At 42.7% G+C, this 14571-nt stretch overlaps 1 protein-coding gene across 1 annotated transcript in view; it reads left to right on the top strand.

Annotated features, from left to right (window-relative positions):
- The first annotated feature begins 601 nt into the window (after positions 1–601).
- The window catches only part of STXBP1 (syntaxin binding protein 1), a 34604-nt gene continuing 20634 nt past the window's right edge, over positions 602–14571 (top strand). The window contains exons 1-9 of the mRNA XM_063081803.1: positions 602–646; positions 2956–3037; positions 5334–5410; positions 6307–6385; positions 7553–7656; positions 9772–9920; positions 12033–12117; positions 12866–12996; positions 14106–14213. Coding sequence (XP_062937873.1) covers positions 602–646; positions 2956–3037; positions 5334–5410; positions 6307–6385; positions 7553–7656; positions 9772–9920; positions 12033–12117; positions 12866–12996; positions 14106–14213 — 860 coding nt within the window. The remainder of the gene's footprint in view (positions 647–2955; positions 3038–5333; positions 5411–6306; positions 6386–7552; positions 7657–9771; positions 9921–12032; positions 12118–12865; positions 12997–14105; positions 14214–14571) is intronic.

Genomic DNA, 14571 nt, shown 5'->3' with positions numbered 1-14571 from the left:
GCCTGAGGCATTGTCACAGCCTTTTACTAAAACTTAAGGCAGTGGTTCTCAAATCCAAAGCCCTTGTGGGGGTTCATGAGGTCAGAGGCGTCTTCATACTAAGACTAAGATGTCATTTGCCACTTTCACCCGCATTCTGTCATGAGGGCACAATGCAGTTCCCAGATGCTATGTAATTCCTGACAGATTGACTGCAGAAGCGCCTAGGGCAATCCAGCCATCTTCCATGTAGCCAGACAGCAAGGAGGGTGGCAAAAATGGAAAACAATGCCAAAATTCTCTGTAAATTTTCTTATTGTGGAAAATATAGTTATCGATAGGTATTTACCCACATAAGCAGACTCTTTTTGGGGTCTTCAATTATTAAGAGTGTAAAGAAGTCCTGAGACCAAAATGTTTGAGAATCACTGAATTACGGAGACAGGAAGAAAACTATCTTTATGGTGGGTCGATTATGGCTCAGTAAACAGATTAGTAGAATTGCGTGACGCAAGACAAAAAGCCTAACAGGGAAATGACCTAGTCTAACAGGCAGGTGCGGAAGTCCTGAAATTACATGAAATTTATTCTTTTTTCCTTCTTTCCTCCTTTTTTAGAGATCATGCATGATGTGATAAAGAAAGTCAAGAAGAAGGGGGAGTGGAAGGTAAGTGGAAGAGTATATAATTCATGGCTTAAAGGTGAGTTCATGTGGGGAAAATAAGAATGGGGTGGAGTTGGAAGAAAGGTTTAGGCAGGATGGAGCGCTTTTGCTGTGTCCAGAGAGTACAAAGAACTCCTGGATGGGAGGAAGGAATCTTCTCTGCCTCTCAGTTTATGTGATCTTGGTTAAGAAATCTCTTAGTCATAAAGTTTATCTTACAAATCATCTGGTCAGGCAGTTAGCAGTGGAAATCTTTTGTTCAAACAAAATCTTACCTGGAACTTATTAGACAAAGCAGAAGAAGGTGTAATTATTCTGCTTACCATGGGAGAGGAAAAAGAGACCCTTCTTGCCCCCTTGGTAGCCATAGAACGTCTCCATAGACTCCATAAAACAGTTTGAAAAGGCCTCATCTGGTCTGTCCCCATCTATCTTCGACTACATAAGCGACAGCAGGGAGCTTGTTTATTCATATAATATTGAAAGAGGGCTAGACTCTATAATGCATGTGAAACAAGTATTTAAGCCAATCAAATTGATTATGGCCTAGGTTCCCCAAGTGGGTGATGCAGGAGTGGCACATGCCATCCTTCATGTATGGAGTCAACCAGTTAAGGGTCGCTTGGTTGTTGTCTGGAGCTGGGCAATATACTAAGCAGAAGAGCCTGCAGTTTTACTGGAACTTCCCCACGTGTTGTTGAATGGTTCATACCAACCTTTCTTGCCCTCGAGTTTTCCTGCAGTCAGGAGCCCACCCGTTTTCAAGTTCATTGGGCTTGGGATCAACAGAGCTGATTGGCACAAGAGGATTTTGAAGTCTTACCTCCGGCCTTGTGAAATTACGTTTTAGCCAGCACATTCATCCTCATCACCCAGAAGGGGATGTCATCTGGTGGGAACTCTATGCATGTCTTTCTTTCTTACCTTTCCCATCACTACTGGATTTGTAGACTTGTGAATTTTAAACTAATCTTGAGGAAGCTGTCTCGTAAAATGGAAACTAACTTGCCTCGCACTGCAGCAGAGAGCTTTCTGTCTGCCCGGACGTGCCTAGCTCCTGTTGCCTTCTCCTCAGTTTATATCATTGAAGGAGAAGAGAAATAGCCTTGTCCTAACTGCTGGCTTCCTCTCTCCACTGGGGGCTGAAAGGAGATAGGAAAGGTTAGCCGAAGGATTGCAGGTGTGTAACTTTTATACCAGGGCTGGAATGTTCTTGTTCTTCCAGTCTGGACTGAGGAACGCTATGATCCCAGAAGATATGTATACTGGTGATGGTACAAATCCTGGTGACATCTGCACAAAGTCCTCATGTGCCATACCACCTGTGTGGGCACTAGTATTCACTCTACCTTTAAAAACAAGTTTGTGCCCTGAAAAAATTCTCACTAGTTGATTATCTTTGAGTGTTGGCACCGTAAATGATTTTTTTCTTTTTGCACTTTTTATGAGTTACTTATTTTCTTTATCATGAAGAATAAAAACTTATTTTTTAAAGTTTACAAAATTGAGTGCAGTCAGTGAGAGGAAACTCAACTCCTAGAAGGTTAAGTTAGGGTGTGCGATGTAAAAGCAAGCATATGTATTCTACAGACTACGCCAATTGTATGGTTAAGGCTAATTCATAACTAAAGCCAAAATGTTTCATTATTTTAGTTACACTAAGTTTTCCATTTGTATTGTCAGGACTAGGACCCACAGACCCTTCAAACCCATTGTACAGACTGAGTCACAGACACTCACATGCCAGGCTAGGTTGCCAGACCCCTCACATGTCTGGGATGGGTCACCAGACCCCTCACTCACAGATCCACTCTAGTAATTGGGAAAGATCCTGGGAGCCATTGACAGATGACACGATATGAGCTCAGTCTTCAGCTTCCTCTGCAGTGACCTCAGAGCGTTTCAGAGGGTCCTGATGGCACTGGCAGCAACAGCTTGCAACAACAGCCTCCAGCAGTAGTAGCGGCCTCCGCATAGCCCCTGGGGGCATCGCGGGGGCAGGGGGCACTGTGGATCAGAGCCTCGTCCTTTATACTGAAGTGCATAACCCAGGACACCTGTGTACTACACATGTGCAATTACATTAGACAATAACCAAGGAACACCTGGGCGCACGTGCATATTTACATCAAATGCTCGGCAAGATTCTAAACATCTGTGGGGCCTGACCATTTTCCTTCATTTTCCCTACACATGTATCTCAGCAGACTTCTGGTCCACAGAAATTCTGCATTTTGGGTGTTCTTTTTGAAGTCTGGCACAGTAAGCTTATGAGAGAATCGCAGCCTATAAGCTGTTCTCTTTCCTTCCAGGTGTTGGTGGTGGACCAGTTGAGCATGAGGATGCTGTCCTCCTGCTGTAAGATGACAGACATCATGACTGAGGGGATCACAAGTGAGCATGACCTCCTCTCTGTGCTCGAGCAGTACCAGTTCCTTCTCTTTGTGGCGAGCTTTGCTCTTTCCTATTCACTATCATGTTGTTTGACTTTAGTTTCTTCCAACAACCTGTGCAATAAGACTGTCAGCTCCTGAGAGAGACCAAGGCTGTCCTGTTTATCACTGAATCCAGAGCACATAACCCAGTTTTAGACCCTCATAAGATATCTGTTATAGGAATGTCAAAAAAAAAAAAAAAAAGGCTAAATCAAGGGAAAAAAGGCAGCCCACCCAATAGAAAAAAGACCCGAACAGACACTTAACAAAGGAAGAAATCCAAGTGGCCAATAAATATATGAAAGATGCACACCCTCATTAATGGTAGGGAAATATAATTCAAACCAGGGTGAGATAAGGTTATAGACTCACCAGATTAGAATATTTAAATTCAGATAATGACAAGTGACAAGATGTAGAGAAAGAACTCCTGCATAATGGAATGTTAGTCGGTACTACTTTGAAAAACACTTGGCAGTGTCCAGTGAAGTGGAAGGTATGTGGGTCTTAGGAGCCAGCAAGTCTATGGTTGCGTGTGTGCCCTAGACAACCTCAGGTATGTGTGCCCAGGATACATGTGCAGGGATGTTCATAGAGTGTTGTTCAGAGGAGCCCCACATGGGAAATAACCAAAATGTCCATCAAGAGTAGCTGGTGAAATAAATTTGTGTATAGTCACACAGCAGAATACTATACAGCAGTCAAAACGGACGAACTCTGACTACTCACAGTAATGTGAATGCATCTGATAAACACAATGTTGAGCAAAAGAAGCAAGATACAAAAGAATACTTATCATATGCTTTCATTTTTATAATACTTTCTTTTATATAATTCATATATGGTTCAAAACCAGGGCTGGATGCTTAGCTCAGTTGGTTAGTGTTGTGCTGATAACACCAAGGTTCAGAGTTCCATCCCTGTACCAGCCAGCCTCAAAAAACAGAAAAACTAGGCAGAACTAAAGCTATAATATTTTGGAATGCAGACATAGGTGGTAAAACCATAAAGAGAGTGCTCATTGTTCAAGTCAGAACAAAAAAAATCACGTAGAACTAAAGCTATATTATTTCGGAATACATATAGAAGACAGGTGATAAAACCACAGAATGCTCATAGCTCAAGTTCAAGTCAAGACAGTAGTTCTCTTTGGAGGGAAGGGAGGAAATTATGATGAAGGAGGGGAGTGTGGGCTGGGGCAGGGGCACTTCTGCAGTGCTGGCTGGTTTCAAAGATCTACAACCACTGGTAAAGTAGATGGTTGAGGGATTTGGCATTGACTTGAACATTGTTTGGTGTAAAAAGTCTATAAATACTACAAGGGCTACTTCTTCTTCTTCTTCTTTTTTTTTTAAGATGACCGGTAAGGGGATCTTAGCCCTTGACTTGGTGTTGTCAGCACCACGCTCTCCCAAGTGAGCCAACCGGCCATCCCTAAATAGGGATCCGAACCCGTGGTCTTGGTGTTATCAGCACCACACTCTCCCAAGTGAGCCACAGGCTGGCCCTACAGGAGCTACTTCTAAAGGGATACTTTCATCTGCTTACATCACCTGCATAGAAAGAATGGCATCTGTACAATTGTACTGCTCTCCTTACCAGAGAACAGCGCAGCATATATAACACTCCTTAAGCTTTATTGGGTGACTAGTAAGGTGGTGATTCTGCCCAAAGCTGTTCTTTTCCAGGTGAAGTGACTAACATAACTATAAAGGAAACAAGCAAACCAAAAGCCCATGGTTTGCTTTAACAAAATACATTTAATCTTCAAACTATTGAGAGGGGCAGTATTATATAGAGGATATATTTGGAATGTCTTCATTTGATGTGCAGAAGAAAGTGATAAAACTATTCAGTTGTTAATAGATAAATCTAACATAGAAATTCTAAAGGAATTGGGATTATTTAGGACAGATGAGAAAAAGCTGAAAGAAGAGGTGAAGGAACTATTCTTGAGAATGAGGTAGCATTTTCCGTTTTTTTCTCAGAGCAGATCAAGGAATTTGCTTAAACTGAAATGGAAAGTGGTAAATATTCAGTGTGATAAGATTTCAGGTTTTCTAACATCTTGAACGTGCTGAGACAGTGGAATTCACTCAGAAGGAATGTGGTAACTTTAAGGAAGGGGTGAATGATTTTCCCCCCTGCTGTAGATTTTATCAGTGCCAGTCTGAAGGTGGCCTGACTGTAATGCTTCTACTTTTATGATCACCAAACATGTTTTCTTATTCACTGGGGGCTGTTTTGTTGTCTAGTTGTGGAAGATATCAACAAGCGCAGGGAACCACTCCCGAGCCTGGAGGCAGTGTATCTCATCACTCCATCTGAGAAGGTAAATCCTCCACCAGAGGGGAGCTTGGGCTAAGGTTAGACCTGCTGGCTTGCAATCTATGTGGCACAGACTGTCTGACATTTCTAGGTTAAGCACGCATTTAACACACTGCTCTGTTTAAGCATGCAATCCACAAACAGCAGCAGGGGCGGGTGTGCAGTGGTTATGCAGTGAGAAGTGAAGAGCATATTAAGTTTTCTGAAATACATCAGCTGTTCAGAAAGCCAGAGCTAGCATTCTATGGCCCTGGATCATTCACATTTTCCCCATTACACTCCCTCTCTGGGTAGAAGATCCACGTGTAAAATTAGCAATCCACCTCCAGACTTTGGTATTTTATGCCTTTAGGTTTATTTCATCAGTATCCAGTTAGTATTCAAATTTACCTGTCTTATAATTTTGGGGGGTTGGTTCAAATCAGCATCCAAACAAGGTCCACCTCCTTGCTTTTGGTTGATAGTTGTCTTAGGTCTCTTAATCTATATAAATTTCTTCCAATTTTCATATATTCTTTTCACTTTTGAAAATTGGCTTACACATGAGTTTCTGCAGATGCAACTAAATTGCCAGAACTTTATCAATACGACTCTCTTGGGAAGTTTCTGATGAGTTCCCCTTTTTGAGGGTCTCTTTGTAGGAACTCATTATGTTGGCTCCACAGAACTGACACTGTCATTCCAGAATGAACTAAGAAGGCCTGTGTTCATCTGAACTCTGGAAAACCCTAATTTTAAGTTCTCAGGACTTGGTTATGGCCGAACATGAGTGTTAGAACTATATGTCAAAAATCCCCTGCTGTTTTGTGCAAGTAGCTTAAAACCAGATTGGATTAAACTCGTTTCAGACATTTGCTTCAAGAATTGTATTCAGCTCCCTGTTTTTTCCCCTGCCCACAGTCTGTCCACTCTCTCATCAATGACTTTAAGGACCCACCGACTGCTAAGTATCGGGCTGCACATGTCTTCTTCACTGACTGTAAGTACAGCTGTGAGCTGCTCCCCCTGCTGGGCCAGAGTAGCACTTCTGCACGGCTAGGCTGAGCCAAAGCCACATCAGGTCTACGGGAAAGGAATGGGTTGTTACCATGCTTGTCCTGATCTTTTATTTTCTCTTCAGAAGATAAATTGCGTAAGAGACAAAATAATGCATACAAATGCAAACCTTCTAGACCATGTGGTCCTTCTTGATGAAAATAGCATACTGCACACCTCTTCTAAGGACTAAGGGCCTGATGCTGAGAAAAATTTTCCTAATGTCAGCCTTGGTGTTTTATCATATAGACTTCCAGATATCACTATAAACTGTCGTCTATTTCCATTAGTTTTTCAGCTACGAAGATATTCCAATCCAGTGGTCTTTATATTAGATAGAACCTGCATCATCACCCTGGAATTAGTTTTCTTATTTTGTGAGAGTTTTGTGCATGCGTCCTAGTGCAGAAGCAAAGGCAGATGAGTAGACCTGGATAGCTACAGAGCTGAAACAAGAATTCACCTAGTGTTTTGCTCTCTAGGGAAAAGCCCCACAAAACTCACCACTGAGAAAATGGAAAGGGTATATAGCAAAGAATAATTTTATAGCATTTGAATATGAGTGACAGAGCAGCTACCCAGCATTGGTAGTAATAAACATTAACGCATTTCTGGGAACCTGAAGCCTTTGTTTGGCCCAGGAGAGTCACTAGAAATCATGATTCCCTCACCAAGTGGACCTTCTGTGCTGCTGAGCTCCTTAGAGGTTCTGGGAGAAATGCCTGCATCACGTTTTCCAATGATTTTATTTTTATTTCTTACTTTACTTATCATTAGGATATTAGATGTGTGGTGTTTGTCTCTCTTAAAGGCCTTTTTCTTATCCTTAATCTTTTGGTTTTTTCCCTTCCTTGCTATCAGAAAATAATTTTTATTAGTTCTCAGTTTCTCAATCTTTATTGCACTTTGTTTCTCTGTTATATGTTGAGGGCCTTGCAGATGGTTTTACATTCTTTTTATACCCTGGAGGTATTGGATATTTTAGAATGGGATGAACTTTCTAGTTCCCTTTTAAAAATCCTAATAAAACAAAGAATCCACTGGACATATGCAGCTGTGAAATGGACCAACAAATGGACTGGAATGTTGACATCTTTTGTCATTCTTGCAGCTTGTCCAGATGCCCTGTTTAATGAGCTGGTAAAATCTCGAGCAGCTAAAGTCATCAAAACTCTGACGGAAATCAACATTGCATTTCTGCCGTATGAATCCCAGGTGAGGCTGAGTAGGGAGTGCTTAGAACATCTGCATCCTAGTTATTATCGCAGGAACTCTGAGAGGGTGGGGCGGGATGTAATAAAGAGAGTGGGGAGGGAAGGTATATTCTGAATTGCCAGATGATGGGTTATAAGTGGATGTTTGTTTAATGGAAATAGTATTCTGTAGGGTTCTGCCCAGTGCCCTTATCTTACTCTCCAGTTATTTCTGACTTTTTATCAGCCATTGTGCCTTTCTTTATGTGCATTTCATCATTGCTCACAGCATTCACACCTATCGGCTGACTCTTTGAATAACTAAAAAGTAACCAATCCAAAATGAGCACGGAAGGAGAGGAGGGAAAGGGATCAGAAGCATCCCATCTGCTGCACAGGAGACTTTAGGAGATAACCTTAGCTTGTCATGTGCTGAAGGAACAGATGGTAGCCTTCGTCATTAGCCCTTAACACTTCAAGTGCCAGATGCCATGGCAGCAAACGTCTCGCCTTGGAAAAAACAAAGTTGTTAAACCAGTAAAGGTGAAGCTGATTGTGAGAGAATATACAAAATTTATCTTAGTATTTTAAGGTTTGTTAAAATGTCTCCTCCTAGCAAACAAACAAAAACAACAGGACTTTTATGCATTTTATGGAGATGAAAGATGATTGGGGTATACTGGATCTTTATATATCAGCCTCTAGACACCAGATTGTCAGACAAAGAGGGATGGTAGAGACATAGTGCGCACATTTAAGGACAGTCTCTTTTCCTTCTCACTTGGCCTAAAGCCTATTTTCTGCTTGAGGGCAGGAAGCTTCTTTTCTCTGTGTGAGTCCAGCTGCCACCTGGATGGGACAAAATCCAGCTTTAGCATACTAAACCATAGTATGTTTCAGAAATTTTTAAGAAAGTAATAAATTTTTTAGAAATATCTCAGGTTTTTTAGAAGATCAAGGTAGTTTATATAAATGAGAACTTGAGATAATACCCATAGCTGGTAGACTCTGTAGTTTAAAAGGGAATTTTGAATTTCCAGAACCACCCCCCAAAAAAGAAGAAAACTACTACTGAGAATAGGGTATTATTAAATCCTTAAAAATCTCCTTTATTTGGTACATCTACACAATGGAATACTACTTTGCTATAACAAAGAATGAAATACTACCATTCGCAACAACATGGATGGACTTAGAGAAAATTATATTAAGTGAAACAAGTCAGGCACAGAAAGAGAAATACTACATGTTCTCACTTATTTGTGGGAGCTAAAAATTAATAAATAATAAACACACAAACGAAAGGGTAGGGGTGGGGGGAAGAAGACAAAATAAACACAAAAATTCCTTGAACTATTTAAGTCAAGTGCACAGATACGATGTGGGGGGGAGAGAAGTGGGGGGAGAGGAATGGGTAAAGGGGCATGAAAATCAAGTACAATGTATTTTGAGAAGTAAAATTAAATTAAATAAAAAAAAAAACTCCTTTATTTGCCCACAGTCACAGCATAAATTTCTTGCTTTTCCCTTGTTTATTAAGACTAAACTTATAATGGCCTGTGAGGTCTAACACTAACCTCTCTCCTGCTCTCCTGACCTCATCACTGTATATCAGACACCCTAGGCACGTGCCTCCCTGAGGTAGGTCCTGGGCACCACTCCCTCCATGTGGAAGTCCCCTGCTGGTGACAAACACCTCACCTCCTTCAAGCTCTTCTCAGACGTCACCCTCTCAATGAGTCCTCATGTCCTCCTGTCTGGGCTTCCCGAGCATTCTTTCCCTGCTCTATTATTTTCTCATATACGTCCCAGTTTCTCAATACCATATAATTTACTTTTCATTGTGTTTATTGTCAGTCTGCCCCTACTAGATTGCATATTCCTTCAGGACAGGGATGTTTTGGTTACTAATAGTTCCTGGCACATGGTAGGCAGCCAGCATAGTCAAGGTACTTCAAAAGGTTCATGGAAAAATAGAATTAAAAGACAATACAAATCTTTCTATGACGTTTTTGAAGTACCCTCGTATTTGTAGAATAAATGAAGTCGTGTTCTATAGACTCACTACCAAGGTTAGAGAAAAACTAACAGTTTACTATGCTGGATGCAAACACCATTTATATTTTTTCCTCCTCAGGTGTATTCCTTGGACTCTGCTGACTCATTCCAAAGCTTCTACAGTCCCCACAAGGCTCAGATGAAGAATCCTATACTGGAGCGTCTGGCAGAGCAGATTGCAACTCTGTGTGCCACCCTGAAGGAGTACCCAGCTGTGCGGTATCGGGGGTAAGGCAGCCTGAAGTGGCATCCCCTGTGTCTGCTGGGCAAGGAGCCATTCCTGACTCTTTGTCTGGCCTTAAGGTTCCTCTGGCAGTGGTCTCAAGAGGGTCAAAATTTGGGCATCTCTCACTTAATGATTTTTCCAATGCTTTTGTTATCTTTTAAATTTCATTGTGAAACAATACATACAGAAAAGAGCATAAGATATATATATTCAGTTATTGAATAACTAAAATGTGAATCCCTATGTAACTTCAACCCAGATTTCCTGCAATTTTTGATCTCTTTCTTTTTTTTTTTTTTTTTTTGGCAGCTGGCCTGTAGGGGATCTTAACCCTTGACCTTGGTGTTATTAGCACCATGCTCTAACCAAGTGAGCTAACCAGTCAACCCTTTCTAACCTTTAAAAAGAAATTCATCATTGCAAAAAAATGTTTCAGAGTAAGATAAAATACAAGCAGAATAATTCTCCAAAGGACGTATTTCTCAGATTTTATAAAGCTATTCACTCATCACCTACTTGCTATGCATTGAGTGCTGAGGTCTTAAAGCTGAAGACACAGCCCCTGCCTTTAGAAACCCCTGAACTGGGAGGGCAGGTAAGAAGTGCGTTCCAACGTGTGTCCATAAGATATGCACACCTGTAGTACAGATCCTGCGAGACAGTACAAGCCACGTACTTGGGGCATCCAGAGCAGGGAGAGGGCCCTTCAAGCTGAGGATGAAGAATGGCTTCAGACTAGAGGTGATGTTTGAGCTGGGTCTTGAAGGGCAAGTTCAGATTTCAATAGACTGATGAGGAGGGAGGGGAGGGCATTTTGTGTGGTTGTTGGCTCATGCCATTGGTATAAGTAGAAGCTTGGAGTTGGGAATACAAAGGGCAAGTTTGGGGAGGATTGGTGGTCTGGCACAGTGTACATGTAGGGCAGTGGAGCGAGATAAAGCCATTTCTGGAGCCCTCGAATGCCAGGTTTGGGATTATGTTCTCCAGCGGTTTTCACTGGGAAACCTCTGGGGCATTTGGACAGGGGAGTGGTGCAGTGCTCTAGGGGCATGAAGGTAGGAGTGTGAGCAGGATCAGGGCAGCGAGAGACCAGGAGGGGGAGGCGAAGCAGGAGGCCACTGCAAGAGGAGCGAAGGGCCTGGCCTTGGCGTGATGGGAATGGGACAGACAGGTAAGGATAGAATCTGAGAGTGCTGAGGTAGACTCGGTGCCACTTGGAACTGTTAACAAATAGGGGTAGGGCAGGAAGGAGTTTCGGCTGCTGAGGGATTGAGCTATGGTAACCGAGAACAGGCAGTGCCAAGGACCGTATGCTACATCTGTCCTTGTTGCCGGATTGTCTGCTGGAACCTGTGGCCATAGTAAAACACCTTTCTTGTTGTTGCCCCAGTGCCTGTCTCTCTCCATTGTCTATCCTCAGTAACAGAATCCTCGTGGAAGTTAAGAAATGGGGGCTAGGCTATACCTCCCGACAGAGTAGTGGGAACTTGGGCTGAGGACGGAGCTGCCATAGCACTGAGGTTGGTGAGGTGTGGGCAGCTGCCACACAGTCGATAAAGCCAGCTGGAGCCAGGAAGTGCTGTCAGACTCAGCCAAGGGGAAAGGTTCAAAGGTTCTCACTTATGTCCTTCTGACTGAAATGTCACTCTGCCACAAAAAAAACAAGACCTGGGGGAATTGAATCGAGGGAAGTGAGTAACGTATGGGTCAGGCTTAGGCAGCCTGATCATGGGAACAGGATGATGGGCGGGCCCTCTGCTGAAGTGTGGTTGTTTATTTGAAGCTGCCTGGAGAGACTACTTCTGTTTCCATTTAGACAGTTTAAAAAAGAAAAGGAACAGGAAAGTCACTTCCTTATGTTCCAGGCACTGAATTAAGTATTTTATTTTACTTTTACTCTTTAATTATACATGTAATATATGAATATATTCTCACTGTAAAAAAAAAAATACAGTACTGGCCAGCCACCAAAAAAAAAAAAAAAAAAACTAGTACAGAGCACGCTCGTGTCTTCTGTGACCCTCCCTACACTGTCCTGCTTCCTTTCCTGGGGGCAATTGGCATCATCATTTAGACACACAGGCAGTTCACCCTCTGTCACTGCTCCTTTGTAGGGAATACAAGGACAATGCCTTGCTGGCTCAGCTAATCCAGGACAAGCTTGATGCCTATAAAGCTGATGACCCAACAATGGGGGAGGTGAGTCTGGCTTGGACCATGCAGTTCTCTTACCAGGACCACAATATTTGTGTGACAGTCCCGGGACAGCTCGGTTCTGTTGCTCACAGGGCATGTGTGAGTGCTGCTTTTCCTGCATATTGGCCTCCAGTGAAATGTCCAAAGCCCTTGGGGCAGGATGATGCAGATGTGTTCAATGTAGCCAGGGTGATTAACTTGTTTCTGTTTGACGGGACTTTCCCAGTTTCAGCACTGAGCATCCTATATTCTGGGAAACTTCCAGTAGTACAATAATAAGACCAGAAAATTGACATTGGTACAATCTCTGGACTTCATTCAGATCTCACTGGATTTTACATGTACTCTATGTGCGTACAGTTCTTTGCAACTTGATACATGTATAGATTCACGTACCCACCACTACAAGCAATTTTAAAACCGAAAGTCCTGGGTGCTGGGAACCCCCTTCAGTCCCAGGCACACTGGGTGGTTGGCCACCCCACCTGTAGCTGAGCCTGGGCTACGTAAACTCACTTCAGCCCCTTGTGCAGTTTCAGATCTGCTTCCAAGAGCCCTCATTATGAAATGGAAACATTGGAGTCTCACGTGGTAGTTATTGGCATTCTTGCCAAGCAGCAGGTAGACTACTTAGTGCTGTTTTAGTAGGTTTGCACTTCAGAGTTCATCTCCTTTTACAAGAGGGGTTCTGCTAGTTGGAGAAGCTGGAGTTGTCTGGCAGCTTGTGAAGCATTTCCCTATTTGTTCTCAGGGCCCAGACAAGGCGCGCTCCCAGCTCCTGATCCTGGACCGTGGCTTTGACCCCAGCTCCCCTGTGCTCCATGAACTGACTTTTCAGGCTATGAGTTATGATCTGTTGCCTATTGAAAATGATGTGTACAAGTAAGTGTAATGTTACAGACCCTGGAGTGACTGCAGCTTTGCAAATGAACCAAACATACCTTTAACTTAAGAAGAAGGATGTTTCTAGTCCTAGGAAAAATGGCTGTATTGATACAGTCTTGCAAAAAAAGCCTGCACGCTTTTTTCTATGAGTTCCCAAATCCATGTGACATTTCTAGGAGGAAACTCGTGCCCCTTCTTGGATAGAACAAGAACTTTAGTTCACAACTCACATCACCTCAGCTCATAGCCTGCCTGGATGTTTTAATATGTTGATTTATGAGTGTGTGTGTGTGTGTGTGTGTGTGTGTATCTTATTCAGCATTGAAATTTCTTAATTATAGATGATGAAATATGATGATAAAATATACCAACAGGAGTTTCTTACTGAACTTTCTTTGCAAAGAAGCTATTTTCTTCATTGTAAAAACAAAACAAAACCCTTTTCTTGGTAGCAATCATTAGAAACTCAGTTTCTAAAAGCCAGTTTTCTTTTTATGGAAACAGACAGAACTGTTGTTGTTTTATAACTTGATCATAAAAATAATGGCTTCAAAATGAAGATTCTAAAAATTTGAGTGAATCTCAGCTCTTCTGCCTTCTGGCACCTGTAAATAGCTCTCTCCAGCTGTTCATGGTTTCACATGTAGCAATATGCTGAAGGCCTGTTGCAGGAAGCTGCAGGAAGCTATTTAGGGACCCCACATTTGAGGAAGGTATTCCAGTCCTTTCCCAGAGGGGACAAATAAGAGCTTTGCCTTTCCTCTGTAAGTAACTCTAAGCCCACATGTAACCAACCCGACTTCATGCCCTGAACCAGGTAGCTCAGGGGGAGCTCATATCAGCTGACCCTGAAGATTTTAAAATAAAATTTCAAGTTTGTTGACTCTGATTAGAGCTTTGAGTATCTCCCTGCCCCAGGGATTGCACCTGTGTTGGTGCTGTTGCAGCAGACCTGACCGACACATCAGATGGTCGGGAGCTTGCTGTGACATTACCCACAAAAGCATCTGGCCACTGAAGACTGAGCTGCTGTCGTTAAAACCCAGAGGGGTCCGGTGAATGTTGTGGGGACAGTATGCTCCACCTGAGCCCCATCTCCTCTCTAGGTATGAGACAAGCGGCATTGGGGAGGCACGGATTAAGGAGGTGCTCCTGGACGAGGATGACGACCTGTGGATAGCGCTGCGCCACAAGCACATTGCTGAGGTGTCCCAGTAAGAGCCCTTCCTCTGCCTTTTCCAGGGCCGGGCACTTCTCCCCAATTGCTGTGGATGATCGCCCTCTGGGCAGCTTTGGAGGAGCTCATCAGCAGTGGAATTTGGTGCCTTGGCAAAGTCCCTGATATGGTCACTGATAACGATAAATCCCTTCTCTCTTTGGGCTTGACTACTCCACCTTCACAAAGATAGAAAATCCATCTCTATTAGGGTTGCTTTTTGGATTCTTGGAAAGCATTTGTTGCTCTCTCAGAATGCTTTATAAACATTTAACTTTTAAAGCCATTTCATACCATTGAAAGATCCCAGACACCACTGTACACAATTCAGTTTTCTTTTTTATAGCTGGTATTCA

This window comes from Cynocephalus volans, chromosome 17 (genome assembly GCF_027409185.1).
Source record: "Cynocephalus volans isolate mCynVol1 chromosome 17, mCynVol1.pri, whole genome shotgun sequence".
Taxonomy (NCBI): Eukaryota; Metazoa; Chordata; class Mammalia; order Dermoptera; family Cynocephalidae; genus Cynocephalus; species Cynocephalus volans.
Note: the sequence above shows the minus strand (reverse complement) of the source record. Positions and strands in the feature narration are given on the sequence as shown.